The sequence below is a fragment of the Drosophila busckii genome, chromosome 3R (genome assembly GCF_011750605.1).
Source record: "Drosophila busckii strain San Diego stock center, stock number 13000-0081.31 chromosome 3R, ASM1175060v1, whole genome shotgun sequence".
Classification (NCBI taxonomy): domain Eukaryota; kingdom Metazoa; phylum Arthropoda; class Insecta; order Diptera; family Drosophilidae; genus Drosophila; species Drosophila busckii.
Window position 1 is genome coordinate 11,013,465 of NC_046607.1, and position 23,616 is coordinate 11,037,080.

At 38.4% G+C, this 23,616-nt stretch overlaps 3 protein-coding genes across 9 annotated transcripts; 2 read left to right on the top strand and 1 right to left on the bottom strand.

Annotated features, from left to right (window-relative positions):
* Nucleotides 1–613: 613 nt before the first annotated feature.
* LOC108602202 (growth hormone-regulated TBC protein 1) lies at nt 614–2,508 on the top strand. The gene is made up of 5 exons (XM_017990251.1): nt 614–982; nt 1,047–1,278; nt 1,399–2,030; nt 2,094–2,206; nt 2,267–2,508. The coding sequence occupies exons 2-5, from the start codon at nt 1,250–1,252 to the stop codon at nt 2,483–2,485; spliced, it is 993 nt and encodes a 330-aa protein (XP_017845740.1). The 5' UTR covers nt 614–982; nt 1,047–1,249; the 3' UTR covers nt 2,486–2,508.
* Nucleotides 2,509–3,407: 899 nt separating this feature from the next.
* LOC108602490 (basic helix-loop-helix transcription factor amos) lies at nt 3,408–4,803 on the bottom strand. Of its 3 annotated transcripts, none has more exons than XM_017990615.1 (4): nt 4,591–4,803; nt 4,292–4,473; nt 3,957–4,236; nt 3,408–3,856 (listed from the first exon to the last, which is right to left on the bottom strand). In XM_017990615.1, exons 1-4 carry the CDS (start codon nt 4,635–4,637, stop codon nt 3,517–3,519), a joined length of 849 nt encoding a protein of 282 aa, XP_017846104.1. In that variant the 5' UTR covers nt 4,638–4,803; the 3' UTR covers nt 3,408–3,516. The 3 variants fall into 3 exon arrangements, with proteins under 3 accessions (XP_017846104.1, XP_017846105.1, XP_017846106.1); XM_017990616.1 differs by having other exon boundaries at nt 3,969–4,236; nt 4,591–4,802; XM_017990617.1 differs by having other exon boundaries at nt 3,984–4,236; nt 4,591–4,799.
* A 3,792-nt stretch (nt 4,804–8,595) lies between these two features.
* Nucleotides 8,596–22,722, top strand: LOC108604374 (organic cation transporter protein). Of its 5 annotated transcripts, none has more exons than XM_017993826.1 (8): nt 11,158–11,220; nt 12,038–12,494; nt 18,671–19,065; nt 19,122–19,377; nt 20,024–20,291; nt 20,466–20,757; nt 21,548–21,874; nt 21,943–22,722. In XM_017993826.1, exons 3-8 carry the CDS (start codon nt 18,685–18,687, stop codon nt 22,084–22,086), a joined length of 1,668 nt encoding a protein of 555 aa, XP_017849315.1. In that variant the 5' UTR covers nt 11,158–11,220; nt 12,038–12,494; nt 18,671–18,684; the 3' UTR covers nt 22,087–22,722. The 5 variants fall into 5 exon arrangements, with proteins under 5 accessions (XP_017849314.1, XP_017849313.1, XP_017849315.1 ...); XM_017993827.1 differs by having other exon boundaries at nt 11,166–11,214; XM_017993825.2 differs by lacking the exons at nt 11,158–11,220; nt 12,038–12,494 and adding an exon at nt 8,596–8,678 and having other exon boundaries at nt 19,128–19,377.
* The last annotated feature ends 894 nt before the right edge of the window (nt 22,723–23,616 follow it).

The following is a 23,616-nucleotide window of genomic DNA, read 5'->3' on the forward strand; positions in this document are numbered from 1 at the left end:
TTTATCAATCCCAAGTTCAGTTATTCAGTCGTCACTTGTATTTGAAAATAAATAATTAGATAAAAATATTGCTATGCTATTTCTACCGCTCTCACATTGACGAGAGTGTAGCTTTCAAAAGCTGAAAAAACTAAGCTGTGACTTATCGATAAGTTCAAATTTTTAATAAAGGTTCAGAAACATAAAATTCATTTAAAATTTCAGACCCTAATTAGGGTTACCTTAAGGTAAGACCTTGTATACTATCAAATATATATAAGCCAACATTCTTATATACTAATATTTTAAAGTACAACCATTTTGGTATTATTTTGTTTATTTTTTGGTCATATTCAGCACTGTTTACAGCAGATATGACACTTGTGTTGTGACGTTCTTGAACGAACAAGATTTACCTATTCTCTGAAGCAAATAAACTAAATAAGTTCACATTTTCCTTCTTCAATGTTCCCTGTTGTAAATTAAAAAAAAAAGTGTATATATAGAAATTAAGTAAAAAGATTGGTGTAAAAAATTCCGTTCTCATAAACTCTTGAACAAATGATATAGCAAGCATAGATATAAGAAACAATTGATGAACAAAAAGATTCAAACAAAAAGAACGACTTAGTTCATTGACTGAAAAAGAACTAGTTTTCGTAACATGCATTATTCTCCAGCCCTTGTGAGTAAGTATCGCTGAACTGTTAAGGAAATGTAAAGATGAAAAATGCAAAAAAGAAAAAATATAAATAAGCCCATATATAAAGCGCGAAGGCATCAATGAACAAGTTGCTTTTTCTAATAGCACACAAGTAAAAAAGTAAGCAGAATATCAACACTATCATCTTAAGTGAAAGTGAAGGACTGTCCGTGTGTGATAAAAATTGTCTATGTGTGTGTGCTTGTAAATGTTATCAGTGCCCAGAGGCGCGCTAAAAACGCCTACAACAACAATAACTTTAGTAATTGATAGACGTTAATACTCAAGGACAAGCATTAGGTAGGTGACAATAGCATAATGAAAGAAGAGGCCAACTAAAGCTGTTTATTTTTAATTCACACAGTTCAATTTGGAAGTGGAGTTAAAGTTGGAAGTTGTTGAGCGGAAAAAGCGACAAACGTGCGCATAATACTAATAAGCAATTAAGGGCCATGAACCACCAACAACAAGGGGACGAAGTCACAAGCAAAAATAACTGACCGCAAAAAAATAAAGAGTCAAAACTTAACATAACTGAGCAATAAAACTAGTCATAATTTTTTTCATATGGAAGCGACCGCAAGTTCCAGGTTTAGGTAGGTGAAATATATATTTGTATTGCCCTCAGCAATCTCTGTTATATATATATAAAATACGCCCCTATGATTTTGAATTTATATATGAGAAGCTTACGAATTATTTTTATGTTAATACAGTGATGTGGACGAATACGGCTTCAGACGAGGCGAGCATTTCGACTACGAAAACTATGGAAAGTTTATGGACAAATACTTAAAGACACTGACGCGCCGTCGTATCAAATGGGAGGCTATACTTAAACAAAATCCTGATCTCAGTCAGCCAGATGCTAAGCTCAAACGATATATACGAAAGGGCATACCAGGACCCTTTCGGACCGATGTGTGGATGAAGATAAGTGGCGCCGAAGCCGCAATGAAGAAAAGACCTGGATTATATCGTAGCTTATTGAATATCGATCATTTCATCAAAGAAATTAACGATTCCATATCTATTGATCTACCTCGTACTTTTCCCGACAATATCTACTTTGATTCGAAAAAGGATCGTCTCTTTAATATACTCAGCGCTTATGCTCATCACAATCGCGATGTGGGCTACTGCCAGGGGCTCAATTACATAGCCGGACTGCTACTTATTGTCACCGACGATGAGGAGAAGTCGTTTTGGCTGCTCAAGCATATCGTTGAAGATATTGCGCCTCAATACCACTCGCATAATATGAGCAGTCTGCTTCGTGATTTGGCTGTATTTAGAGAATTGGTAATAAGACGAGTTCCAGCTGTCAATAGGCATATTGAAAAATTAGGTAAGCGTATATAGACTCTACAAACCTTTAAGGCTTAAGCGTTAATATATATATTATTTACAGAGCTTCCATATGCGGTAATAGCTAGCAAGTGGTTCATCTGTATTTTTGCCGAAGTTCTTCCCGTTGAGACTGTGCTGCGTATATGGGATTGCGTCTTCGCCGAAGGCCATAAGGTAAATTAATAATAAACTTACTATCAGAGATTGGAATATACATATATTGTTTTTGTTCAGGTTGTATTTCGAGCTGCCTTGGCTATGTTTGTCACACATAAAACCGCTATACTGGCCTGCCACGACATCGCCGCTTTGGTTACGCTTTTTCGCGATACTATGATACAGGATAACATTGTAACCAACTGCCATAGCTTTATAGAGTCCATGTTTTCGCTGCGTTTGACACACAGTGAAATTGAAAGCTTGCGAAAAGTAGCCGTGCTAAATGCAAACTAAGCAAATAATCAAAAAAAAAAAAACAACAGAAAAACATCTGGAGAAGCAATCGAAAAATTCAATTATTAGAGTTGTAGCTAAATGTGTCCAGCGCATATTTATATATATATATATATATTCATATATATAAAACTTGTATGTAACATTTGATGTCTGTATTTGTGTATAGTCTCATTTGTAGACAATGCATTTTGAGTATTATTTGAAGCAGAAAAAAAACATCAAACTAGAATACCAAAGTCAAATTCCACTCCGCATAACTAATGAACTTAACTGCAAATTGACATTAGCCGTAGTTGTAGAAGTTGCCAAAAAGATAACAAAACCGATGTATACATTATTTTATAGAGTAAATCTTCCGCCTACGCTCTACTTTTATTTGTATTTGTATGTATTTGACTTGTAGGGTCAATCGCTTGTAAAGTTTACATCAAGGCAAGGTCATCAAATGTGTGTTTCTTGAAATTTCATTGTTGAGCAAATGAGTATATTTATATCTTAGTTTGTATGCTAAATATGATGCTGTGTAGGCGATTTCTAGTTGATATATGTATGTATTTTATAAAAGGCTTTTAAATTGTTAAATAGTTGCTTATGTCTAACTGTTATGTACAAACAAACGAACACAAAACTCACTATGAACTGTTTATGGTTTGCTGTGCGTAGAAATACTCACTCTCTACACTGATATACACTTTATCCTGAAATATAATTTGAGGAATTGATTTGTTAATAACTATATATACTTATATACTACTTACATAGAAATGTATGCTCGTATAAGCCTAGCAGGCACAACCAAACGAACCAGCGAACAAACACAAACTACAAAAGTAATATGAATATACTAAATGAAGAGAAGAATACTATAAAGTTTATTGCAAAAAAATAATGCTTTTAAATAAATAATATTGCTATTTATTAGAAACTTGAAATGACATTATCTTAAAGATGGGTTAAGTACTGGGAAGACGTATCTGGCATTAATGTAAATTTGAGAGAGCTGCAAATGATCAGCTTCCAATTGGGATTTATGGCATGCCGCAGTGTGCACCGCACATTGGCTCCGAAGACAGCGCTAATGATGTGAGAAGCGTGCGTCGTCCAGGATGCACGCCCAAATTCTCCCAGTTGATCCAGGAGAGACGAGCCGTCAAATCGCTTGTATTCCAATTGGCGCGATCCGCTTTTATCTCACCACGCAAGCACTTCTCCACATAGGTCAGTGGATCATAATCCGTTTGTAGGACCTCTCGTAGCAGCGATATATATGCAATGGCTAGGCGCAGCGTATCAATCTTGCTCAAGCGTTTCTCATATGGAAAGGTTGGCACATGCACGCGCAATTCGTCGAATGCTGAATTAATGCTACTGCAAAGCGCAAGAGTAGGAAGAGATGAGAGAGAGAGGAAAACGCTCATTAGTGGTCTGTGACAGGACTTGGCGAAACTAAGTATGAAATGGAAAAGACCATTTAGTGTACCCAGTTGGTGCGGACCTCTGGATGCGTTTCCTTTCTCGCACATTTGCTTGCTGCCGCTGAATCTTATAGTTTGAGGCTGCTGCTGCTCCAAAGCTATTGTTTGCTGAGTTCGGTCCTGGCCCATTGGCTTCATTACCTCCAACAGCATTCCCGCCGCCACCACCTCCGCTACTGCTGGCGCTTGGACTATTGCACATCATAGGCGTCACGCTATTAGAATGTAGCGACACCAGCGTATTTGTGTTCGTGGACGAGTCCAGCAGATTTTCTGAGATCAAGCAAAAGGTAAAAGGGAAACTTAGGTTTGTAATAATTAAGCTTACCATTGTTATGCTGCAGATAGTGTTGCTGTATGTGCCGCAAATTGTTGGAGCTGAGACGCAAATTACTGGAGATGCCACCAGATGCTGCAGCGCCACCGAGGCTGCCCTGATGTTGACTTGCATAGAGACAGGAAGGCAGCTCATTGATCAGATCATCATCGAAATTGTGATACGGCAAATGACTGTGAACACAAAAGCTTTGGAGCATTAGCCGACGGCAATTAAATTTCTGTTTTTTTTTTAACATATGTACTGTTATTTTAACTATGTATCAGTTCTAATCACTTGCACTAACTCACTTTATGGGCGGTGAGGAAGATGAATCTGGCAATTGATTGCGCGACATCTCAATTTTTTCACAATACTTTCTTGCCAAATCCTTGAAAGTTTCCCAATAGAGTTCTGCTGCCTTTATCCAATAAGTTTAAAAGTGTAATGTGCACATCTCCTGGGAATTCAGCGCCTTTTATAGCAGCTCACATCCAATTGGAAGCACCAGTGCTCTGAGTTTCAACCCCTAAGAACTGGCCAACTACTCGCTCCGGCTGTTCTGTGGGCGGAGCTTGTCAAGTACAGGGTGTTTTCTATACGAAACGCTTGTTATACTAAAGTTAAGGTATCACTAAAAGTCGACTATGGAAAAAAATAATTACAAAAGAATTATTTAAATTGAATTAAGCCAAATTAAAATTTTATTTCAATTAAATGTCTTTAAAGAAAAAAAAAAGCAAAAATTTATATACTGCGGGTTGGACAGACAACGTTTGCTGCACGGAATGGGCGAACCCCAAAAATCTTATTAAATCTGGACTACTGCTACTATTAATAGTAGTTAAATTCAATAAATTACAGTGTTTAAGAGTCATTGGTGAGGCGATTGTTGTTCCTGTCTATACAGGTAAATTAATGAATCTCGATATAAATAAAAATAAGCTTGAGTTATACTATGATTTGATGCAATTAAATTAAAAAACATATTTTGTATTTACGCTCATATAGATAACACACCAGAAAGAGCAGCCAAAAGTCTTTATCACCTAAGCAGTGAATTCAAGCTCTTTGATTTGTGCTTGCCTTCACCTGTTTTTGACATTTTTCCATTATAAGCATATTTGCCCAGCAGGCGGCCGCCATGTTTGTTGTGTGCTGCACAGCGTCAAAGGGGGACGACTGGTCTGCGTTTGCACACCCACAATATGGTGCAGCGCCAGGTCTGTCAGTAATGTGATCCTTAAATAGTGGCGCTTCGATCATCGGTAGGCAACCTGTTGACATTTTAAGTTTTGTAGTTTTGAGCGAAAGGATGTGATTCCCACGATTCGGGAAATTAAGCGCGTAACTGCAGCAATTAGATCAGAGCTCACAGATAGCAGCCAGTTACAGTTCACAGCTCATTAAGCAAACGCAGAGCACTTGAAACCACAGCGGACACAGGGCAATTGTTGAAATTGAATTATGTTTATTTGATGTTTTGGTTTACGCACAAATTAGCTACGTCAGAATCATAGGAACGCCTCGACAGGCGACAGGGTCGTGTGCCCTGAGCCCGAGGCGCGAAAAACCCGCGCCGGCAAAGTCGAACAAAGGCAAACAATATGTCAAGGGCGGATGCGGATGCGCAAACCTTTTCATTACCAACGTAAATTGGTGCGAGCAGGACACGCGCCGGCGCACACTCCGCTCACTTCGTGATGACAGTAATCAGTTTTGATGCAGGATCAAGCAGTCGGATGCCTCGGTTCACCCAAGAGCTGACGTCCTTAAGTGAAATCTTGTTACAAACCAATGTAAACACGATTGTTAATTTAACTTTTGCAATTGCTGTAGCTACATATGCTCACCTACCCACCCCTGTGGTGCATACTACAAGGGGATATGTCATCGCACCACAATTAAATTATCGCATTTCAAAAGAGTGCGCCAGATCTAAGCGATAATCGCCGGTGCACTTCGAGTTTTGTGCTTGGACAACTGTGGGAAAGAGTACAGAGCAAAAATCAAATCTGACTTGATTTGCATAAGTTGTGCATATTTATTTCGAATACATATTTATTAACCTCTGTACCCTAGAAACGCTTAGAAATTAGGATTGTCAACTAATTATAAAAATCTCAAAACTAAATACAGAAATCACAATAAGTAATATTCAAATGTCTTACTATTTCAAAAGTTATCTGTTATACTTCTTACCGTTTAGTAAATCAATCCTAATTGCATTATTATAGGGTAGACACAGAAAACGAGAAATACAAAAAACAGATTGATAGTGTCAAGCAGTTTGCGTTTGGTGCACTCAAGTGGAGAAGCAGCCATCAGAAACATACAAACGCTCACGCACCCTTCCCTTGGATTGTATCCTAGAGTAAGGACTCTCGTCTGGAACATATCGATTAGCGTTTTGCATCCACATCAGAATTTAAGCAGGGCAAAATATATTTGAGAGCTGAGGCACACGACCAGCCACAACCAGCAAGCTCTTTTCCGCAGGATAATCCCACCCCAACCCAAGGACCAGCAGACCAACCCCCACCCACTGTGACGTCGACCGCAATTCGTTGCGGCTGTTTATGCAGTGCTTAAAGCAATTGTCTGCGAAATTGTTTGTTTATTTTGATGTTGTTTAATGCGTGCTAAATCTCAGGCATTTCACATGCCTGCGGTGTGTTAATATCCTGGGAAAGACAAACAGTTGTCGAGCCCCAGGCTTTGAGGTGAATTTGGTGCTGGCGCTGAAAGCTTTTAGAGAGTGCACGCTTTCATGCTTTTTGGTGGTAAACCTATCTTAGCCAAGCTTTTTGACGACAAGTTTTTCGTTAAGTGAAAGTGGAAAGCTAACCTCCTAACGGTTCAATAGGAAGCACAGACAATTAATAAAAAAAATACATTTAAATTAGAATTATTTTTTTTATGAAAAACGTAATAAAATGAATCCATAAGGCACGCGTATATATATTGCTAACAATAAAAAATTACCATAGTGGCGATGTATTTGAAAACGTGAATATGCTAAAACGCTTTAAACTGATTGAGGTTATCACAGTTTAAATCAACGATAATTGTCATTCTGCTGTCAATGAACATGATTATGTAGTGCTGTTTGTTATGGATAAACAAATAAGAATATGCTTAAAATTCATTCATTGCACGTGTAAATACGTTTTAATGGGCCAATCCCCAAACCAGCTGCTGGTGCTGATGCCCATACCCCATACCTTATACCCCTTACCCCATACCAATTTCCAATTCTCATTGCGAAGCTCTTGACGTTGCCCACTCGCAATTATAAAATCAGACCAAAACAAACACAAAAAAAAAAAACTGGCTGGAATCCTGGAGAATGCGATTGCTCGATGTCTAAACTACCCTGTAATATTATTTGCAGGTAAATTATAAAATGGAAGTACAAACTAAGCCCAAGTTGGCATATACGACATCAGTTCAAATGCTTAAAAAGATTGTTGGCCAAACTAAGTGTGGCATACTCCAATTTAATGATTACAGGGTATATTAAACCGGCAGCAATATTGTGAATTTATCATCATGGCTTGGGCTTCATTTTAAAATAGTTTTTTTTTTTAATTTTTTATTTTGGCGACTCAATCTAGTTGTAGTTGTAGCTGTAGTTGTTGCGCGGGCTCAATGTTTAGCCAGTCTGGGGGAGCGCGTGGACAGTCTGTGGACTGGAGTGAAGCGACTTTAAGGCTTGTCAGCGCAGCATTTAGTGAGTCAGTTGGTCGCAGTCCGTTGCACAGTTCGCACGTTGTTCGTTTGCTAAAAGTGGGTTTCAACAAATATCATATAAACAAAAAGGCCAACGTTAACGCCCCAATCGATTTGAATACGCCAAAGCTAATAAAGTCAAAACCCCAAAAACGGTAACTGTCGCAGTCGTAGTCACAGTCGTAGACGTAGTCGTAGTCGTATAACTGAAATGCCAGCACGTTTGCCCAATTCGGAATATGCAGCTCTGTTGAGTAAAACGTGATATATGTGGGGCAAGTGAGCAATCCTAACCCGCGCTGAGTGCTTCCGTTTTTTTTAATAATAATAATAAATTAATAAATAACACATAAATATATATACACGAGTGCTTAACTAGCTAAATCTATTTATGCTTAAAAGCTTTACGCATGGTCAGCGCCCAATGCCGGTGATAAGCGCGTGCCTTTGATAAGACGTGGGGCGCCAATTCATAAAACAAGCAAACGAAATAGTTAATTGAATTTAAATCAAAATTTAAATTGCATTTTGCGCATTAATACACCTATAACAATAAAAAAATAAACTATAATGCCGAAACGCCAATCAGCTGGCCTAGCTGGTCTAGAAAGCCAAGCTAATATGGAGCTGGAGCTGCCGCTGCTTTCGTCCCAGAAGCCGGCCAAAAGTAAGTAAAAAAATACGCGCCATTACTGTGCCATTAAACCAGTTAAGTTGGTCAAGCCCAACCACACAAGTACACAAAGTAAACTGGCACACACACACACGATGAATTCTCTTAGCCATAAATCAGTGACATTTGCAGCACTGCAAACGGAGCCTGGTACACGCTTCACGTTTCGCCTTTGTTCTCTAATCAAATGCGAATGCCAATGCGAATTTGAAATATTTGCCATTTAATTTATGAAAATTGTGTAGCGCCAACAAAAAACTAATTAGAATGTGCTTGCATATATTCAAATCGCGAGCAGATATAGCAACAATTGGTATGCGTCTTGCCTTGCTTGTCGTTGTGCCGCATTGATAACAAATAAAACAAGCACAAAGACCTGCCTGGCGCTTAGCAAACACTGACTACTCTATTACTTAGTTACTTTTACTTACTTTTTTCTTTTTATATTCATTTTTAATAATTATTAAGGCAGTGGCTTTAATCACTATGGTAAAATATGCAGTGTTAAATGTTGATCTATAACCTTTAATCTACTGATGTTACATATTAGGCGACAACATGCAAAAAACTTGTTTTTTGAAGTGTATAGCACATGTCAATATTATATTTATGCGCAAAGCTCCATAATGTAAATTAACAATATGCAAATTATATTATTATTTGTTATTTCTTAATTCAAACAGCAAAATTGCGCATGACATTTTTTTATCGCATGCGAGAAATATTCAAAGCTGAAAACTTTGCTTGCCAGCTAGCTTCAGAGTTTATTTAAGTGCCAGCTATTTCTAATATTTTTGTGTCACATATCAAATGTTTAATTTCAATAATAATTCTTTCTAATGAATACCAATATTTAAACTGACATTAACGTCTTTTATGCTAGTTTACAATTATTACTTTTTAAAAATGTTTTGTGTTAATCTGTAAAATATTTTGGCAACAAAGCTTATTAACATTTGCTTATTCCATTATCGACTTTGGTTTGTTGACCAACGTTTATGATCTTCTCCCACTCTATTGACATTTCTATATTGAATACCTGAACAATAATATAAAGAGACACCCTTGTTCAGAAAGAATTAATAATAATAAGTGAATGAATCACATTTTGGTTACAATGTGGCCATTGTTTATTTGTATGATATCATTACATTTTTTTTAATGTGACACTACATTGATAAATATAATTTATTTATAAAACGTAGTTTACCATCTACAAAACAATTTGCTTATGTGTAAACCATTATCCCAATTTACATCGCATCATCATTTTGGATACTCGTTTCTCACATACATAGTTATTCGTACAAGTCAACGTAAATTGTCATTAAACAATCATGATTTTGATAATCATCACCTAAGTCGCAACAAAAGCAAAAACAAAACACAAACGATGTGAAATAACAACAACATTAGGTGTCAACAAATTGTCAGCATTATTGTTCTTGCTTTTGATGTGATCCATCAAGCGAATTACGAACGAGTGCTGATGACACTCGTCAACCAATGATCGGCTCTGACCACGTGCCACCGAATTTATAGATGAGGTCCAAAGTTGTCTATACGTGCTCCCAGCTATAAATAATACATGTGTTTACTGCAATATCTGCGAAATAGTTCTAAAATCTTTTGGTCTACATACTGCTGATTGAGTTGTGACACCAACAAATTTTTTTTTGCGAAATAAATAAATAATATATTTTAAGTAGTTGCGGCAAAGCGAATATTGAATGCACTTTCTTGATTTAAATGTTTACCTATATACATATATACTTCACAGCAGCACATTTCATTGCATACTTCTGGGAGCAAGCGTTAACTTCATCACATAATTAAATTAATTACTCTGTCAATAAACAATAATAATTGTTGCTTACAAACAGCAACAAAACGTTTTACGTAGTTCAAGTGCTAGCATTGCATATCTGCATACTCATGCATGTTTGTGTGTGTGAGTGAGTAAAGCAATGCGATGCCGGCGATTGAATAACAACAGCAACAGTTTTGCGCGCCAAACAAGTTAAGAGTACGCTACCGAAGAGCGCGTATGCAAAGAGAACGCAAGCTAAAGAGAACTCGCACGGTCTGATGCTGAGTGCAGTGGCAGCAGCTGTTGACGTTGGCGTCGCCGTTCGCTGCCAAAGAATGGTCATAGCGCAGCAGCAGCCCCAACAGCGTCGCTGTCGACGCATCTATCAGCTTTGTACAGTGACGTGTGCGCACTGTTACGCCAACAAGTAATTGATAAGATATATTATGCTACAAATTGTTAAGATGCGGTAGAGTTTTTCTTTTAAGTCGAACTATTATAAGAATATTTTCTTTTCAAAGTCAACTGGAATAAGAACTAATAAATAATCAAGAATTGTGGCAAATAGATCCACTGTGCGTTGCCGCTGGCATGTAGCGTGCAGAAGCAAATGTTATAAAAGTTCTTTGCAATTCAGACGAGCGCTCAGTTGCTCTCGGTCATTCGTTGTGGTTGTGTGAAACTTGTGCGGGAGCATCAGTAGCAACAGCAACAGCAACAGTAACAGTAATAGCAATCGCAATAGCAAACAGCAACAACATTTAGCATCAACAGCCGGAGACAAAATTACATTGTCGCCCATCATAGTCGTTTTTGCTCATTGGCCGTCGCCATAGAGAATTCATGCGAAAGCAACAGCAGGAAGAGTTTTATATGTTTCTGTTTGACTTTGCGCTCGTGTGAGAAGAAAAAGACAAAGACGCTTGTGGGTGCGTGAGTGCGCATAGTATAAAATTAAATAAATAAATTAACAACAGCAATAACAACAACAAATAGACAGCAACAAGACGCGAGTGGCAACAACAATGTTATGCACATATGTAGATATATAAATATGTGCCAATATAGCCTATACTTATGATTTTTTATGTGCTTTTATTTTATGTTTTTTATTTTTACTTTTGCTTTAAAAAACTATGACGAGACGATCTATTTAATATATGCGGCCATACATAGTATAGCTATAGCTTGTATAGGTATTATTTTATAATTTTTAAATACTTTGGTTTAACGGCACATTCTAAGAACATAAAAGTAATTTACTCACGTATGTGCGCACTAATTTTATTACACGTCAAAACTAATTGTTGTTTGTCAAAAGTGTTTTTCTTATTGTTGCTGTTGTGGTTGTTGCAATTGTTGCTGTTGCTGCTGCTGCTGCTGCTGCTCTCGCTGCATTTGTTTTCAAATTGCAAATTGCTGTCAGTTAAGCGATGCGCGCGTAAAAATTACGTTTGCACCACCACGCGGCGTATGAGTAACAAATTGCAAATGCAATTTTCCCGCGCGCTTAAAAATACATATTCTCATAAACCAATTACAGTTATACAGTTACACTTAAACGGGCGGCTGTGCATAAACCTGAGGTCTACTGGCAAACTTGAGCTTCTTCAAATAATTGTACAAGTGCAACAGCTCAACAAACAATTAGCACAAATTTAATACTAAACAATAAAAGCGAAGCGTCGGTTTTATGTGTCAGCTTCCGTTCAAATAATAACAACAACAACAAGACAACAAGCATAAAATTGATCAAAAAACGCGGCGACAGGCGGACAAGCGGGAAACGGATTTCCGCGCCAACTCATCAAAACAGCAAGCAACAGGAATCGAGGCAACAGACGCTAAGGCAGACAGTCGCCAGTATCCTTGGGCTGCCAATTGTGCAGCAACAAATAAAAATAAAAATAAAAATCTAGCAACGTGAAAGGCTGCAGGATTAGCCCGCGTCCTAGTCTAGAAGCAACGAGAGAAACAACAACGCGAATTGTATCCATAAGGTAAGCTCATTACGAGCCCTGTCAAGAACGCTTGTCGACAATAGCAGCACAAGCAGCGGCGGCAGCAGCAGAAGCAGCAGCAGCATCAGCACCAGCAGCAACAACAACAACGCGTTGCATATGTGCGTGTGCGTATCGTGATCCTTAGCGCTGCAATGTGCCAGCGCCAGTGCCAGCAGCGTTGACTTTGCTTTTGCTTATTTGCTTAACTGCCTATTTGTTTATTCTGTTGAGTCTGTCTGTCTGTATTTTAAAGCAAATATCAACAATGAGCAGCATAATGGTAACAAGCAACTGAACTTTGTAGAGCGCAGCAACTATAGATATCATAAAATGTGCTAAAAAGTAGATAAAAATAAAAATACGCACATGGACCAGTTATTGTCATATTTTATTAATACATCAATTAAGTCTTATCAGCTCTAAATATATACCAAAATTATCTATCTACAGATTGTAGTTTATATGATGAGCAACAAAGTTGTGCCTAATTTTTAATATCTTGTGTTTGAGTACACCCTTTGAGTTAGGGCAGCTAATAAAATACACAGCTAACAATGAATACAAAGTAACACAAAGAAATCAGCAAAACGCGAAAAAAAGCACTCGCGAATAAACCTAGCAATCACCTGATGTCGTTTGCCGATTGTTTGCTTGCCTCCAGTCATCATCGATATTTGGGGTTATGCTAATGGCGGAAGCAGAGCCTCGACGACTGATTGAAGGCGCATAAAAGTAGCAAATCAGCGCACACTTTGAAATTGAAATTGTAATCAAAAGGCCACACACAGACACACATGCACATATATTTATACACGCCCACATAAATACACTGTGCGTGCGTGTGTGTGTGTGTGGCAGACTTGTGGGTTTTGTTGTCTGCTTAGTTGGCTAAATTTGAAATTGCCAAACGATTTGCTATTCGATTAAGATGACAGCAGCACAACAAAAACAGCAGCAGCAGCAGCAGCAACATAGACAAATCGAAATGGAAATAGATTTGCAAATTCATGTTAACAACAAATGTATGCAAAAAAAAAAGAAAAAAGAATTTAAATATGTATATAGATATACAAAAGAAATAAGCATACTCATGTTTGCTGCTGGCACTGATGACCTACATTTTTACGAAAATAAATAAAAATGTATAAATGCTAGCCGGCCACAGGACATACACATTTGTACATATGTATGTAGCTCGTGGGCAACTGTTAGTTGGCTTACAACAAATGTGAAAAATCATAAAGCAGGACAGAACAGCAAAGGAGCCTTCAATTCGCTGGCTGTTAGAGACTGCCACTCGCTTTTATTTTATTTTATTTTACTTTTTTCTTTTTCGTCAACTAAAAGTTGTTTGCATTGTGTCGAAGCACAAAAGGCACAAGCATTTGCATAATGCGACTATATCAACAGATTTTGCAATTTATTGCTCAAAAGCCCCAACACGCCCAGTTCATCAAAAATTGATTTGAATTCATTTGATTACAGCGCGCATAAATTGTATGTTATGTATATGTTGTGTATACCTGGCGTATACGCAATTTTATGAGCAACCGTTTGACAATATTGCCACAAACTGTTTGCAATTTGGGGCAATCAAATGTGCTTATGTGCGCCTAAGAACCCTTTCAACGTTGCAACTTAGCTGGAAACTCCAAAGCACTGCCACAGAACATTCGTAATTGGATTGGAGCACAAAGGGCCACATATTGAAACCATTTATGTTTACAAAAGCCCCATTAAAGACTGCTTTGTAGGCTTAAAATGTTGACTTAACAACTAAATGTATAATAACAATGTCGCTACCAAATGCTTGCTAATTTAGTTTACTGACGCACAATTAATCAGAATATTTTATGTGGTGGCCATTAAAGCAAGCAAGGAATTTCAATGCAATCGCTTTGAAGTCAATACGACTATTGTCTGAATTTTATAGCCCAGCAGTCAGCAGCAGTTTTTGATCAAACATACCATATAGGAAATGTATGTTTAGCCTGGCCGCATTGTACGCAAGTGAAATGGAATTTATTTAGCAGACTATATTAATTGCTTGACTCATGGGCAGTTCAATGAGTAATTTGTTTGTATTTGGTGCGAAATAAATCGGCACATTTAGCGCCTGATTTACTGTACAATTAGTCGCTACAGTTGAGCATAAGTTGGGGGCAATTTATCTGCAAAAAAGCGCAACTTTAATGCAAACAATTGAACAAATTTGTATTCGCTTGATTTCTGGACGAAAGCCAAAATCAATATCGTTAATTGCGAAGCGTGAAAATGTTGAATCTGGCACGTACCCGCAAACAGTTAAACCTACATATATGTATAGCCCATATATATTTATCAATTGTTTATAATCGACTAAGTTTTTGCTGCGCTAAATTGAAAACCAGCAAACAAGTCGCGAATATTACTCATACGCAATGTAAGTCGTTGCTGATGCCAGCTAGTTAAAGCAGCATTTAGACTGACATGTGATGAGTTATGCTGCCCAGACAAAAACAAAAACGAAAACTAAAAACATTTCTGCTGTCGCTTTCAAATTGCTATTATTTTCTATATGGCATGGTAAAGCGGCACTTGCATGCTACATATGCTTGTGCTTGTGTTTGCAAAGATTACAATTACTATTACCCACTTGGCAGCGTGCTACAATTTAAATACGACTCTGACAGTTGCATGCATAATAAACAAATCCTATAAATGTGCAAATTGTCAAGCAACGTCATTGAGCGTCGTCCTCTCTGCTCTACACCAACGTCATCATCACCATCTTTATTATATGCAGCAGCAGCATCATAGAATGAAAGTGAATGCACTTTTATATGCATGACTGCTAATTACAGCGACAGCTTGTCTATCTCACAGTCAACAGCCGCGGCACAGTGCCACCCCCATCTCCGCCCACTTCTGACAGCACCAGCATCAGCATCAGCAGCAGCAGCATATTTTCCCCCATAGAGTTAAACGATTTCTTTTGTAAGGCAAATATTTAGCGCATTTCGCGCTGTTTATGGCGCTAATAATTTTCTTTATATGCACTTACGCCTGACAAAATAGCAGCGTGCTTTATGGTTTTTATTTTACACACATTTGGCTTATTTTTTGCATAATTATTGCCAGTGTCTATGGCTTTCTTTTAGCATTTGCATATAAATCATAATTCAAATGCAAGTACATAGTATATCAATTCCCCATAGCAGTATACGCGCCTGTGAAACTTTCTCACCCAACTTGAGTCCGAGTTGCTTGTAGTTTTTAATTAAGACAATGCTGATGACACTAGACACCCGCAGTCTATAGATGAAACTTGTGGGAGCTGCCTGGCATTGACTTTTCAATTGAAACAAATCATTATTTGAGCAGCGTATTTATCTTTTTCAATTGAGCGCCACTGAGCGCTGGGCCGCAGCCACTGGCTATTGAAGCGTGTCAAAAGATCGCGCCCCAAAACGCTGCAAGCTCTCCACTCCACACTCTAACACTCGTAGTAAACTCGACTTTGCGGCAATAAGCGTACAAACAAAATGCTTGCTACTGTCAAGTTTAATGTATGCACTTGCATTAACATATATGTTAAGTATTTATATTATATGATGGCAATATGCATAGAGTATTTCCTTGTAATTAGTGGTAATTCGACATGGAACGTTGCAGATTCATTTGCATCAAGAAGAACGCTCAAAGCACAAACTATCTCTATGGGAAACGCCTCAATGGAATTGCCGCCATATCTAACTAAGTCAGCGCAATATTAATTGACACACGTTGTAGCTGATAGGAGAAAATTTTAAAATACATTCATGTGTATAATTTATTATACATATAATCTACGATAAGATACTAGAATTTTATGCTCAATGTATAACAATTTAATGCCAGAAGCCTAATTTACAATCATGTTATGCTAAATATTCTCAATAGAGCATTTAATGCACGACTGTATTTTTGTAGACATTTGTTTTTTGACAATTAAATTAGCTGTACAGTATTATGTACAGTAGATACTCGCACTTGCAAGTTCTCATTTAAACCTGAATATTTACTGAAATCTATAGATTATCTAGTAAGTAATTGAGTGAAAACTCTTATGTTGGACTTTATTTCAAAGAGCTCATAATTTCAATTCAATTATAATAATAGTTCACTCTCTATCCTTAACATTGTCGACTTGCAGACCTATACTTAATATAAGCATACTTGATGAGTTTTGCATTATTTGAAATTCCCAGCGTGCGAGATTTCTTGTGGTCTATACATGTTGTTAGAATATTGGTTTGCTTTGGTCACTCGCTTAGTTTAGTTGAACGACAGCTGCAGAATGCAATTAGCGTTATTTTCAGAGTACCGCAAAAGATTGCGCATACGCCATGTGTGTGCGCGCTAGTGTCTGCGTGTGTACAGGCGTGTTCGTGTGCGAGTTGAAGGTAAAACTGGCATTGGCGACGACGTAGTTTATAGCATTGAGATTGAGTCGCATGCTGCCCGCAGCAAACCCTCGTTAAAGCCCAAGCCTCTCCCTTTGCAGTCTCTAACTGTATCCCGTGCTTGGCGCTGCGTATGGCACGACCTTCAGGCAATGTGGCTGCCTGTGGGCAACTAACTGCGATGTCAACGGCAATGTCAACAAAATGGATACTAACTGTATGTTGTTATTGTTACAGTTGTTGTTGTTGTTGTTGTTATTTGCCATGCAAGTTGGCTTTGTTGCAGCTGCTGCATGGCGTCTATGAAATTGATAATTAATTATCCTGCCAGTTAGCGCATCACATGTCGTTATGCACTGGCCCCCACATCCGGCTTGGGCATGGGCATGGGCAGCAGCAGCAGCAGGCGCCCCTCCCCAGTGTGTGCCTTGCGGCAGCTTTGGCGAACACGCTTCGCTTATTGTGTTTACAAGTGCGTGAAAATTTGCGCTTAGCTTATCACGTGCAACACGCTGCGTGCAACGTGTGGCATGTGGCGTGAATTTTACTGCAATGCAACGCCCACTAGCCACACACACACACACTCACGCAGATAGAGAGATACAGAGGGAGAAAGACAAATCTGCATAAAGCCAATTTAAGCCGAGTTGCATGCAACAAAAAGCATTTCGGCATTTCGGCTTTTTTAAACAAAAACAAAAGCTAAAGCTTAACTTAAATCGCATTATATAGATACAATAGAAACTTAACTTAATTGTGGTTGAATTAGTTTAGCAACAAGGCTTATGGTATTAATATAGTTACTGCTAACTTGGTCCAAATTACATTTGACGTGCAGTAAATTGTTTAATTAGAAGACAGAAAAAAAGTTGCCAAAGGATTAGGCACAGAGAAAACAGCTCGAAAGTGATTTAAGTTGGCGCACATTGGCATTGAGCTCTAGGCTACGAATGAGCTATTGATACCAATACCATATATATAGTTCTATATACAGTTATTCGCTGGACAAAACCCTAACAAAGCCACAAAGGCAACGACGGCCGCAATGAAATCAAAAAGAGAAAGAAACTTTTGCCGAATCAACGACTTTTAAATACGCTGTACAAATATTTATTATAAAAACTAAACTTAAAAGTTTTCAAATCGACACATTAATTACAAAAAAATATATATGACTATGGAAATAGGAGAGTAGGGGAGTGTAAAGCGAGAGCGTCATAAAACTCCCAGCAGCATTTGAACTTCCTGCATTTCCCTTTGGCCCATCGCAATTACATTAAATCTCTAGCTATTATTCTTTTATTTTGTAGTTGTGTGCACAGAACAACTTTAGCCGGGCCAAGTCAATGTGGTTCAGCACTATTGGACTTTGGGCAGCTGTAGTTAATCGCCTACGACGTGATTGAATTCCATCGAAGCAAGGTAGTTTTGGCCGAGGGCAGTAGTGAAAGCAGCTTTCACTTTCTATATGAGTGTGTTTGTGTGTGTGTGTGTGTGTGTGTGTGGCAATTCGCGTAATAAATGAAATAAAGTCGCCTTACTGCCGCTTGATTTGGCTTGGCTGCAGTTGGTATTGTGGTTGCCTGCTACTGAGTCTGGTTTATGGCCAACTTCCAGCGGCCACTTAACTAATTGCGTGCTTTGTGTGCTCCTGACACGCGCCATAAAATTAATTTGAATCCTAAGCCGTTGCGTTGCGTTGCGCTAAGTAAAACCTAACTTAACTCACTTGCTGCTCTTGTGTTGCAGTTCCTTTGTGCGTCATGCACGACAACGCTGGCAAGCCGTCCCCCACCACCACGCCCACACAGTCGCCGTTGGCGACGGCTGAGCAGGCAGGTGCAGGAATAGCTGATGATGAGGATGAGACCGATGTAATTGGTGATCTGATGGGCCATTATGGCAAGTGGCAGCTGCTGATGACAGTGCTACTGTCGCTCTTCCAGGTGCCCAACACATTTCACATATCCTCGTCCGTTTATCAGTCGGCCCATAAAGATTTTTGGTGCGAGCGTCCTGCGCACCTCAAGCAGCTGCCCGTTGATCTTTGGCGCAATCTGACCGGGGATAGGGACAATTGCAAATGGCGCGCAAATATCGATTGGAGTCAGCTGAGCAATGAATCTACGCCAGCAGAGCTGCAGGTAATCGTGAATGCATTTCAATAATTTTATGAAAATTCGCTTAACATTTGTTGCAGCAACAGGCGGCAGTTGCAAGTGCTGGCAGTGCCTTGGTGGCGTGCAGCAGCTGGGAATATGACATGAATGATAATTTGGGCAACACGTGGACCTCGCAGTGGGATCTGGTCTGCGACAAGGATTATCTACTTAACGTGGCTGAGATGTGCTTTTTACTGGGCGTTGCCACAGGTGGCATTCTATCCGGCTACCTATCCGACAAGTTTGGCCGTAAAACAATGCTCTTCATATCAGCCGTGCTGCAGACCATATTCGGTAAGCGCCAGCGCCAGCACCAGCAACAACAGTAACACTAACAAGCTCATGAACCGCATTATCAACATCTGCGCTGACCTTTACCGTCAATCCTCTGCACACACACATACACAAGCTCACACACAGACAGGCGCACATGCACACGGAAGTGCAAGTGGCATTGACAAGTGGCGTCTGCCTGCAGTGACTGACTGTGAACTTGGCATTGATGGCGGGGTCAATGTTGAGTGGGCAATGCATCACTGGTTACTGCAGCCTGCTTGCCTGCCTGGCTGGCAAATGCTGCCTTGTTGTCCTTGTTGATTAAATCACGTACAGCTTAATTGAAATTTGCATTCAAAAGGACATTACTAATGAGGGACTCACCAGCCGTAACCAAAAAGCCACACAGAGCTTCCACGTGTGATTTCTGCCAGACAATGTATTGATTTCGCTTCCAACGAATTATTGACTAGTCCATAGAATAACCCAGAACTTATCTATATGAGATTTTCGAATGTCGGTAATTTAAAGCAAGCCAAGTTCAATTTTCACAAATGGAAGAAAATCACGCTTATTTTTGAACTATAAACACCCAAAAAATAGAGTAAAGAATATATTCTGCATTACTTTAATTATTTTTTAAAATTTTATTTAATCCATCTAGGTCTCTGGCTTTATTTCTGCAGTTCCTTATATTGGTATTTAGCGCTGCGGGGATTGTTGGGTCTCGTCTCCGTTTCGGTTACATACTCTGGTCTAATATTGGCAATTGAGTATGTGGACGGCAAGTGGCGGACTATAGCTGGCATGTACAATCTGTTTCCACTGCCGATATCGTATATGATCATCTCCGGTGTGGCCTACTTAACGCAAGATTATCAGAGACTGCAGCTGTGCATTGGAGTGCCCGGCATATTCCTTTGTTTTCTCTGGTATGTAAACAAAATACTAAAAGTGTAAATCGGGCCAGTGCTATAGACCTGTCTGTGGTTGGATAAATAAATAAATAATAAAACAACAAACGTGGGTGTGCTAAAGAAAAGTAAAAACACGAGCTACACGATTGTGTAGGCGGTAAATTTATGAGAATTTTGTTTAATTGCCAGGTTTGTGGTGCCGGAATCCCCTCGTTGGCTGCTGGTCAAGGGTCGCATTGAGGAGGTGAAGCGCATCATTGAGGCGGCGGCCAAATTCAATGGACGCCAGCTGCCGCCAGATTATCAGTTAACGCCGCCAACGCAAGGGAGCAGCTCGCAGGATATAACTTATTTGTTTCGTTCGAGCTACTTGCGCCGCATCACAATCTGTTTTCTCTGCATTTGGTTCACCATGAATCTGGTTTACTATGGCTTTATTTTGAACATGAGCTCGTTCGGTGGCAATGTCTACTTGAATTCGGTAAGTACGACCATTTACATAAAATGGAGACTGACAAGTCCACTTAGGCTCAATCTAAAATTCCAAACACTCAGCGCTGTAATCTTAAACTCAACTTGTCGCCATCAAGCGGTAAGTGCGTGGCATTAACACATACACACCGACACACACACACACACACATTTAACAAGTGCTAAGTGCCACATGCCCCAGTCGAGATTTGTTTTGTTAATTGGATTTGTCATGTCCAACGCAAAGGGCCAAGCAAATCTGTTTGCAATCGAATTATGATGTTGCCTACATATATGCATAAATAAATACTATATAATGTTGTTGCTGGCTGGCCAGGCGCTTTAGTAGCTTCAAGTGCAGAATTTGGCAAATGGCCAAAAGGCAGCAGCAACAACAGCAAACGTCAGTCTAGATACATAAACATAAATATGTTTGGTTTTCCAAGCAAACAGTGCTTAGCCATTAATTATACATATGACTTTACTTTTTTTGTTTTATATTTTTGTATTTCTTAATAAATTTGATTTGTTACGAATTATGTTGTTGACCTTAAGTCAACATTTTAAATAAATATATTCTTTAACATAATACAAACATTCTAGCACGCGATAGATTATTTAGCTATGAAACCGCCAAGGCGGCAGCACTGTGTTTGGCGCTTTTTAGCTAATTTATTGCATAATTTATTTTGACAACACTTGACACTGCTTTGATGCCAAGTTGATTAATGCGCCACGCCAACACTCAATTCCAAATTAATGCCTCCTCTACCCTTTTTCATTGCCGCTCTTTTTGACAGGCAATAGCTGGCCTAGTCGAAATACCAGCCATTGCAGTGGCCATGTACATTATCACAAAAGTTGGCAAAAAGTGGCTCTTCTGCGCCACATTGATGTGCGCCGGCGTCGCCTGCTTTTGCGCTACGCTTACCGAGGGGCAAAAGGACATGCTCTGGCTGAAGATAACATTCCTGATGATGGGCAAGTTTACAATCGCCGCTGGTAATACCATTATGCCCGTTTACACGTCGGAGCTGTATCCCACACCCATACGTAACGTGGGCGTGGGCACATGCAACATTGCCGCCGGCTTGGCGCTCATTTTAACCCCCTACTTCTCGATGCTGGTAAATATAAGTAGTTTGGAGTCGGGTACAAATAGATTCTTTTATATATCCAATATTATGTTTTACAGAATAAAATCGAAAGTCATTTGCTGATGGCGCTGCTCACTGCCTGGAGCATTTTTGGTGGTTTTGTGGTGCTCTTTCTGCCGGAGACATCGGTGCGTAAGGCAAACACTAATCCAGATCGCCAGAATGCTGCGAAGCAGGTGTAATAACATAGTCCCTTGTCACCCAATAAATATTTTGGCTGGTCCAAAATACACACACAGCACACACACACACAGACACAAATGCACACATACATATATAAACTCCAAGATATACTACCTATACAAGCCAATTACTGTTGCTCAACCCCTAATATAACATATCCACCGCCTCAGCCACCGCAAATTTAAAAAAAGTAGCTCAAGGTTCAAGGAAAGAAATTTATTTAAAATCACACTTTGACAAAAGTATTCAAATTCATTGTTGGAATTTAATACGAAAATTCGATGCTAAATAAAACAAAAAAAAAACCAACTCTTGTTGTTGCTTGTATTGAATTCAAAATGAAATATAACTTGTCAATATGTCTTGTCAACATTACAATATCTCAATATCTTAATGTAACCCATATAATCTCGTCTCGTTGTTAACGTTTCTGTTGTGCACGCAAATATTATTAATATTAAATTTATTATTAAATGTTTTATAGCAAGTAGTCATATCGAAAATATTAATGCAAAAAAAAGCAAATAAGAAAAAGAATCCAATTGTAATCTCTGGTACATGTAGTCAATTATTTAATTAGCTGTAAACAAAATTTAACTATATATTGGTCAATTATGTATACATATAGAAAGCTGTTAAACTGGATTAGTTTTGTTTTTTTTTTATAATTTTCAATTCTATAATACTAATGCATTTATAATATGTATGTATGCATATACACTCCGCTTATATATATGTATGTCTGTATGTGTGTAATTGTCAAATAGATCACAGCACAAATAATAGAAATTACCGCCAAAAAAAGCTTGTACTTATAATTAATTCTAATTTATATGTTATTATTTGTATTGTACTTATGTGTTAATTTAAACAAATTATTTTTATTTAAGCAATTTGCAAGCAATTTGTTTAATTTAGAAAAAGCTTCATGTCATAGTATGTAAAATAAATTAAAAAAAAAAGGAACAACCAAGTAATTCTTAAAACAAAATAATAATATTGACATGTTATTTATTAAATGTTTATATCAAAACAAACTTTAGATATTCCATCGAAGTTGTATTTGGTAAACTCTCATGTTAAGTGCTCAATACTAATATAACAGCAACTTACTTAGGAACAATGCGAAAATGTTAATTAATGCGTATTCAAACATACAAATATAGAAATACATATACATATGTATTTAAACAGTAAATTGTTGTAAATCAAAAATTACCAAAAAGCAGCGCAGATGCAATTATAGTGTCAAAGAAAATTATACATACATACTTATAATAATATTAATAAAAATAAATGTATATGGTAAAAAAAAACTAGAATGATACTGTTCTCATACTAGGATGGGCAGTTCGGCTCAAGGCCGCCTGCAAGTTCTAGGTATCTCAGATTCTTAATATTTAAGGATTTAACACTCAAAGTGCATCAATGGAAGTTTTCATTCGCCACAACCTACGACAACTTTTAAGCCGTTGACTCAGTATGTTTAGCACTTGTGACTAGGTGGCAACGCTGAAGCTGCAAGCTTT

What these genes read in the sequence shown, in the direction of transcription:
- LOC108604374 (XM_017993824.1), top strand. Translation starts at nt 8,633, where the DNA reads ATGGAGCTGGAGCTGCCGCTGCTTTCGTCCCAGAAGCCGGCCAAAA. An exon ending in ATATTCCTTTGTTTTCTCTG is followed by an intron (nt 20,292 to 20,465) that starts GTATGTAAACAA and finishes TTTAATTGCCAG; the next exon opens with GTTTGTGGTGCCGGAATCCC. An exon ending in CCCCCTACTTCTCGATGCTG is followed by an intron (nt 21,875 to 21,942) that starts GTAAATATAAGT and finishes TATGTTTTACAG; the next exon opens with AATAAAATCGAAAGTCATTT.
- LOC108602490 (XM_017990615.1), bottom strand. Translation starts at nt 4,637, where the DNA reads ATGTCGCGCAATCAATTGCCAGATTCATCTTCCTCACCGCCCATAAA. An exon ending in TCTTCCTCACCGCCCATAAA is followed by an intron (nt 4,474 to 4,590) that starts GTGAGTTAGTGC and finishes TTGTGTTCACAG; the next exon opens with TCATTTGCCGTATCACAATT. An exon ending in CTATCTGCAGCATAACAATG is followed by an intron (nt 4,237 to 4,291) that starts GTAAGCTTAATT and finishes GCTTGATCTCAG; the next exon opens with AAAATCTGCTGGACTCGTCC.
- LOC108602202 (XM_017990251.1), top strand. Translation starts at nt 1,250, where the DNA reads ATGGAAGCGACCGCAAGTTCCAGGTTTAG. An exon ending in ACCGCAAGTTCCAGGTTTAG is followed by an intron (nt 1,279 to 1,398) that starts GTAGGTGAAATA and finishes ATGTTAATACAG; the next exon opens with TGATGTGGACGAATACGGCT. An exon ending in TCTTCGCCGAAGGCCATAAG is followed by an intron (nt 2,207 to 2,266) that starts GTAAATTAATAA and finishes GTTTTTGTTCAG; the next exon opens with GTTGTATTTCGAGCTGCCTT.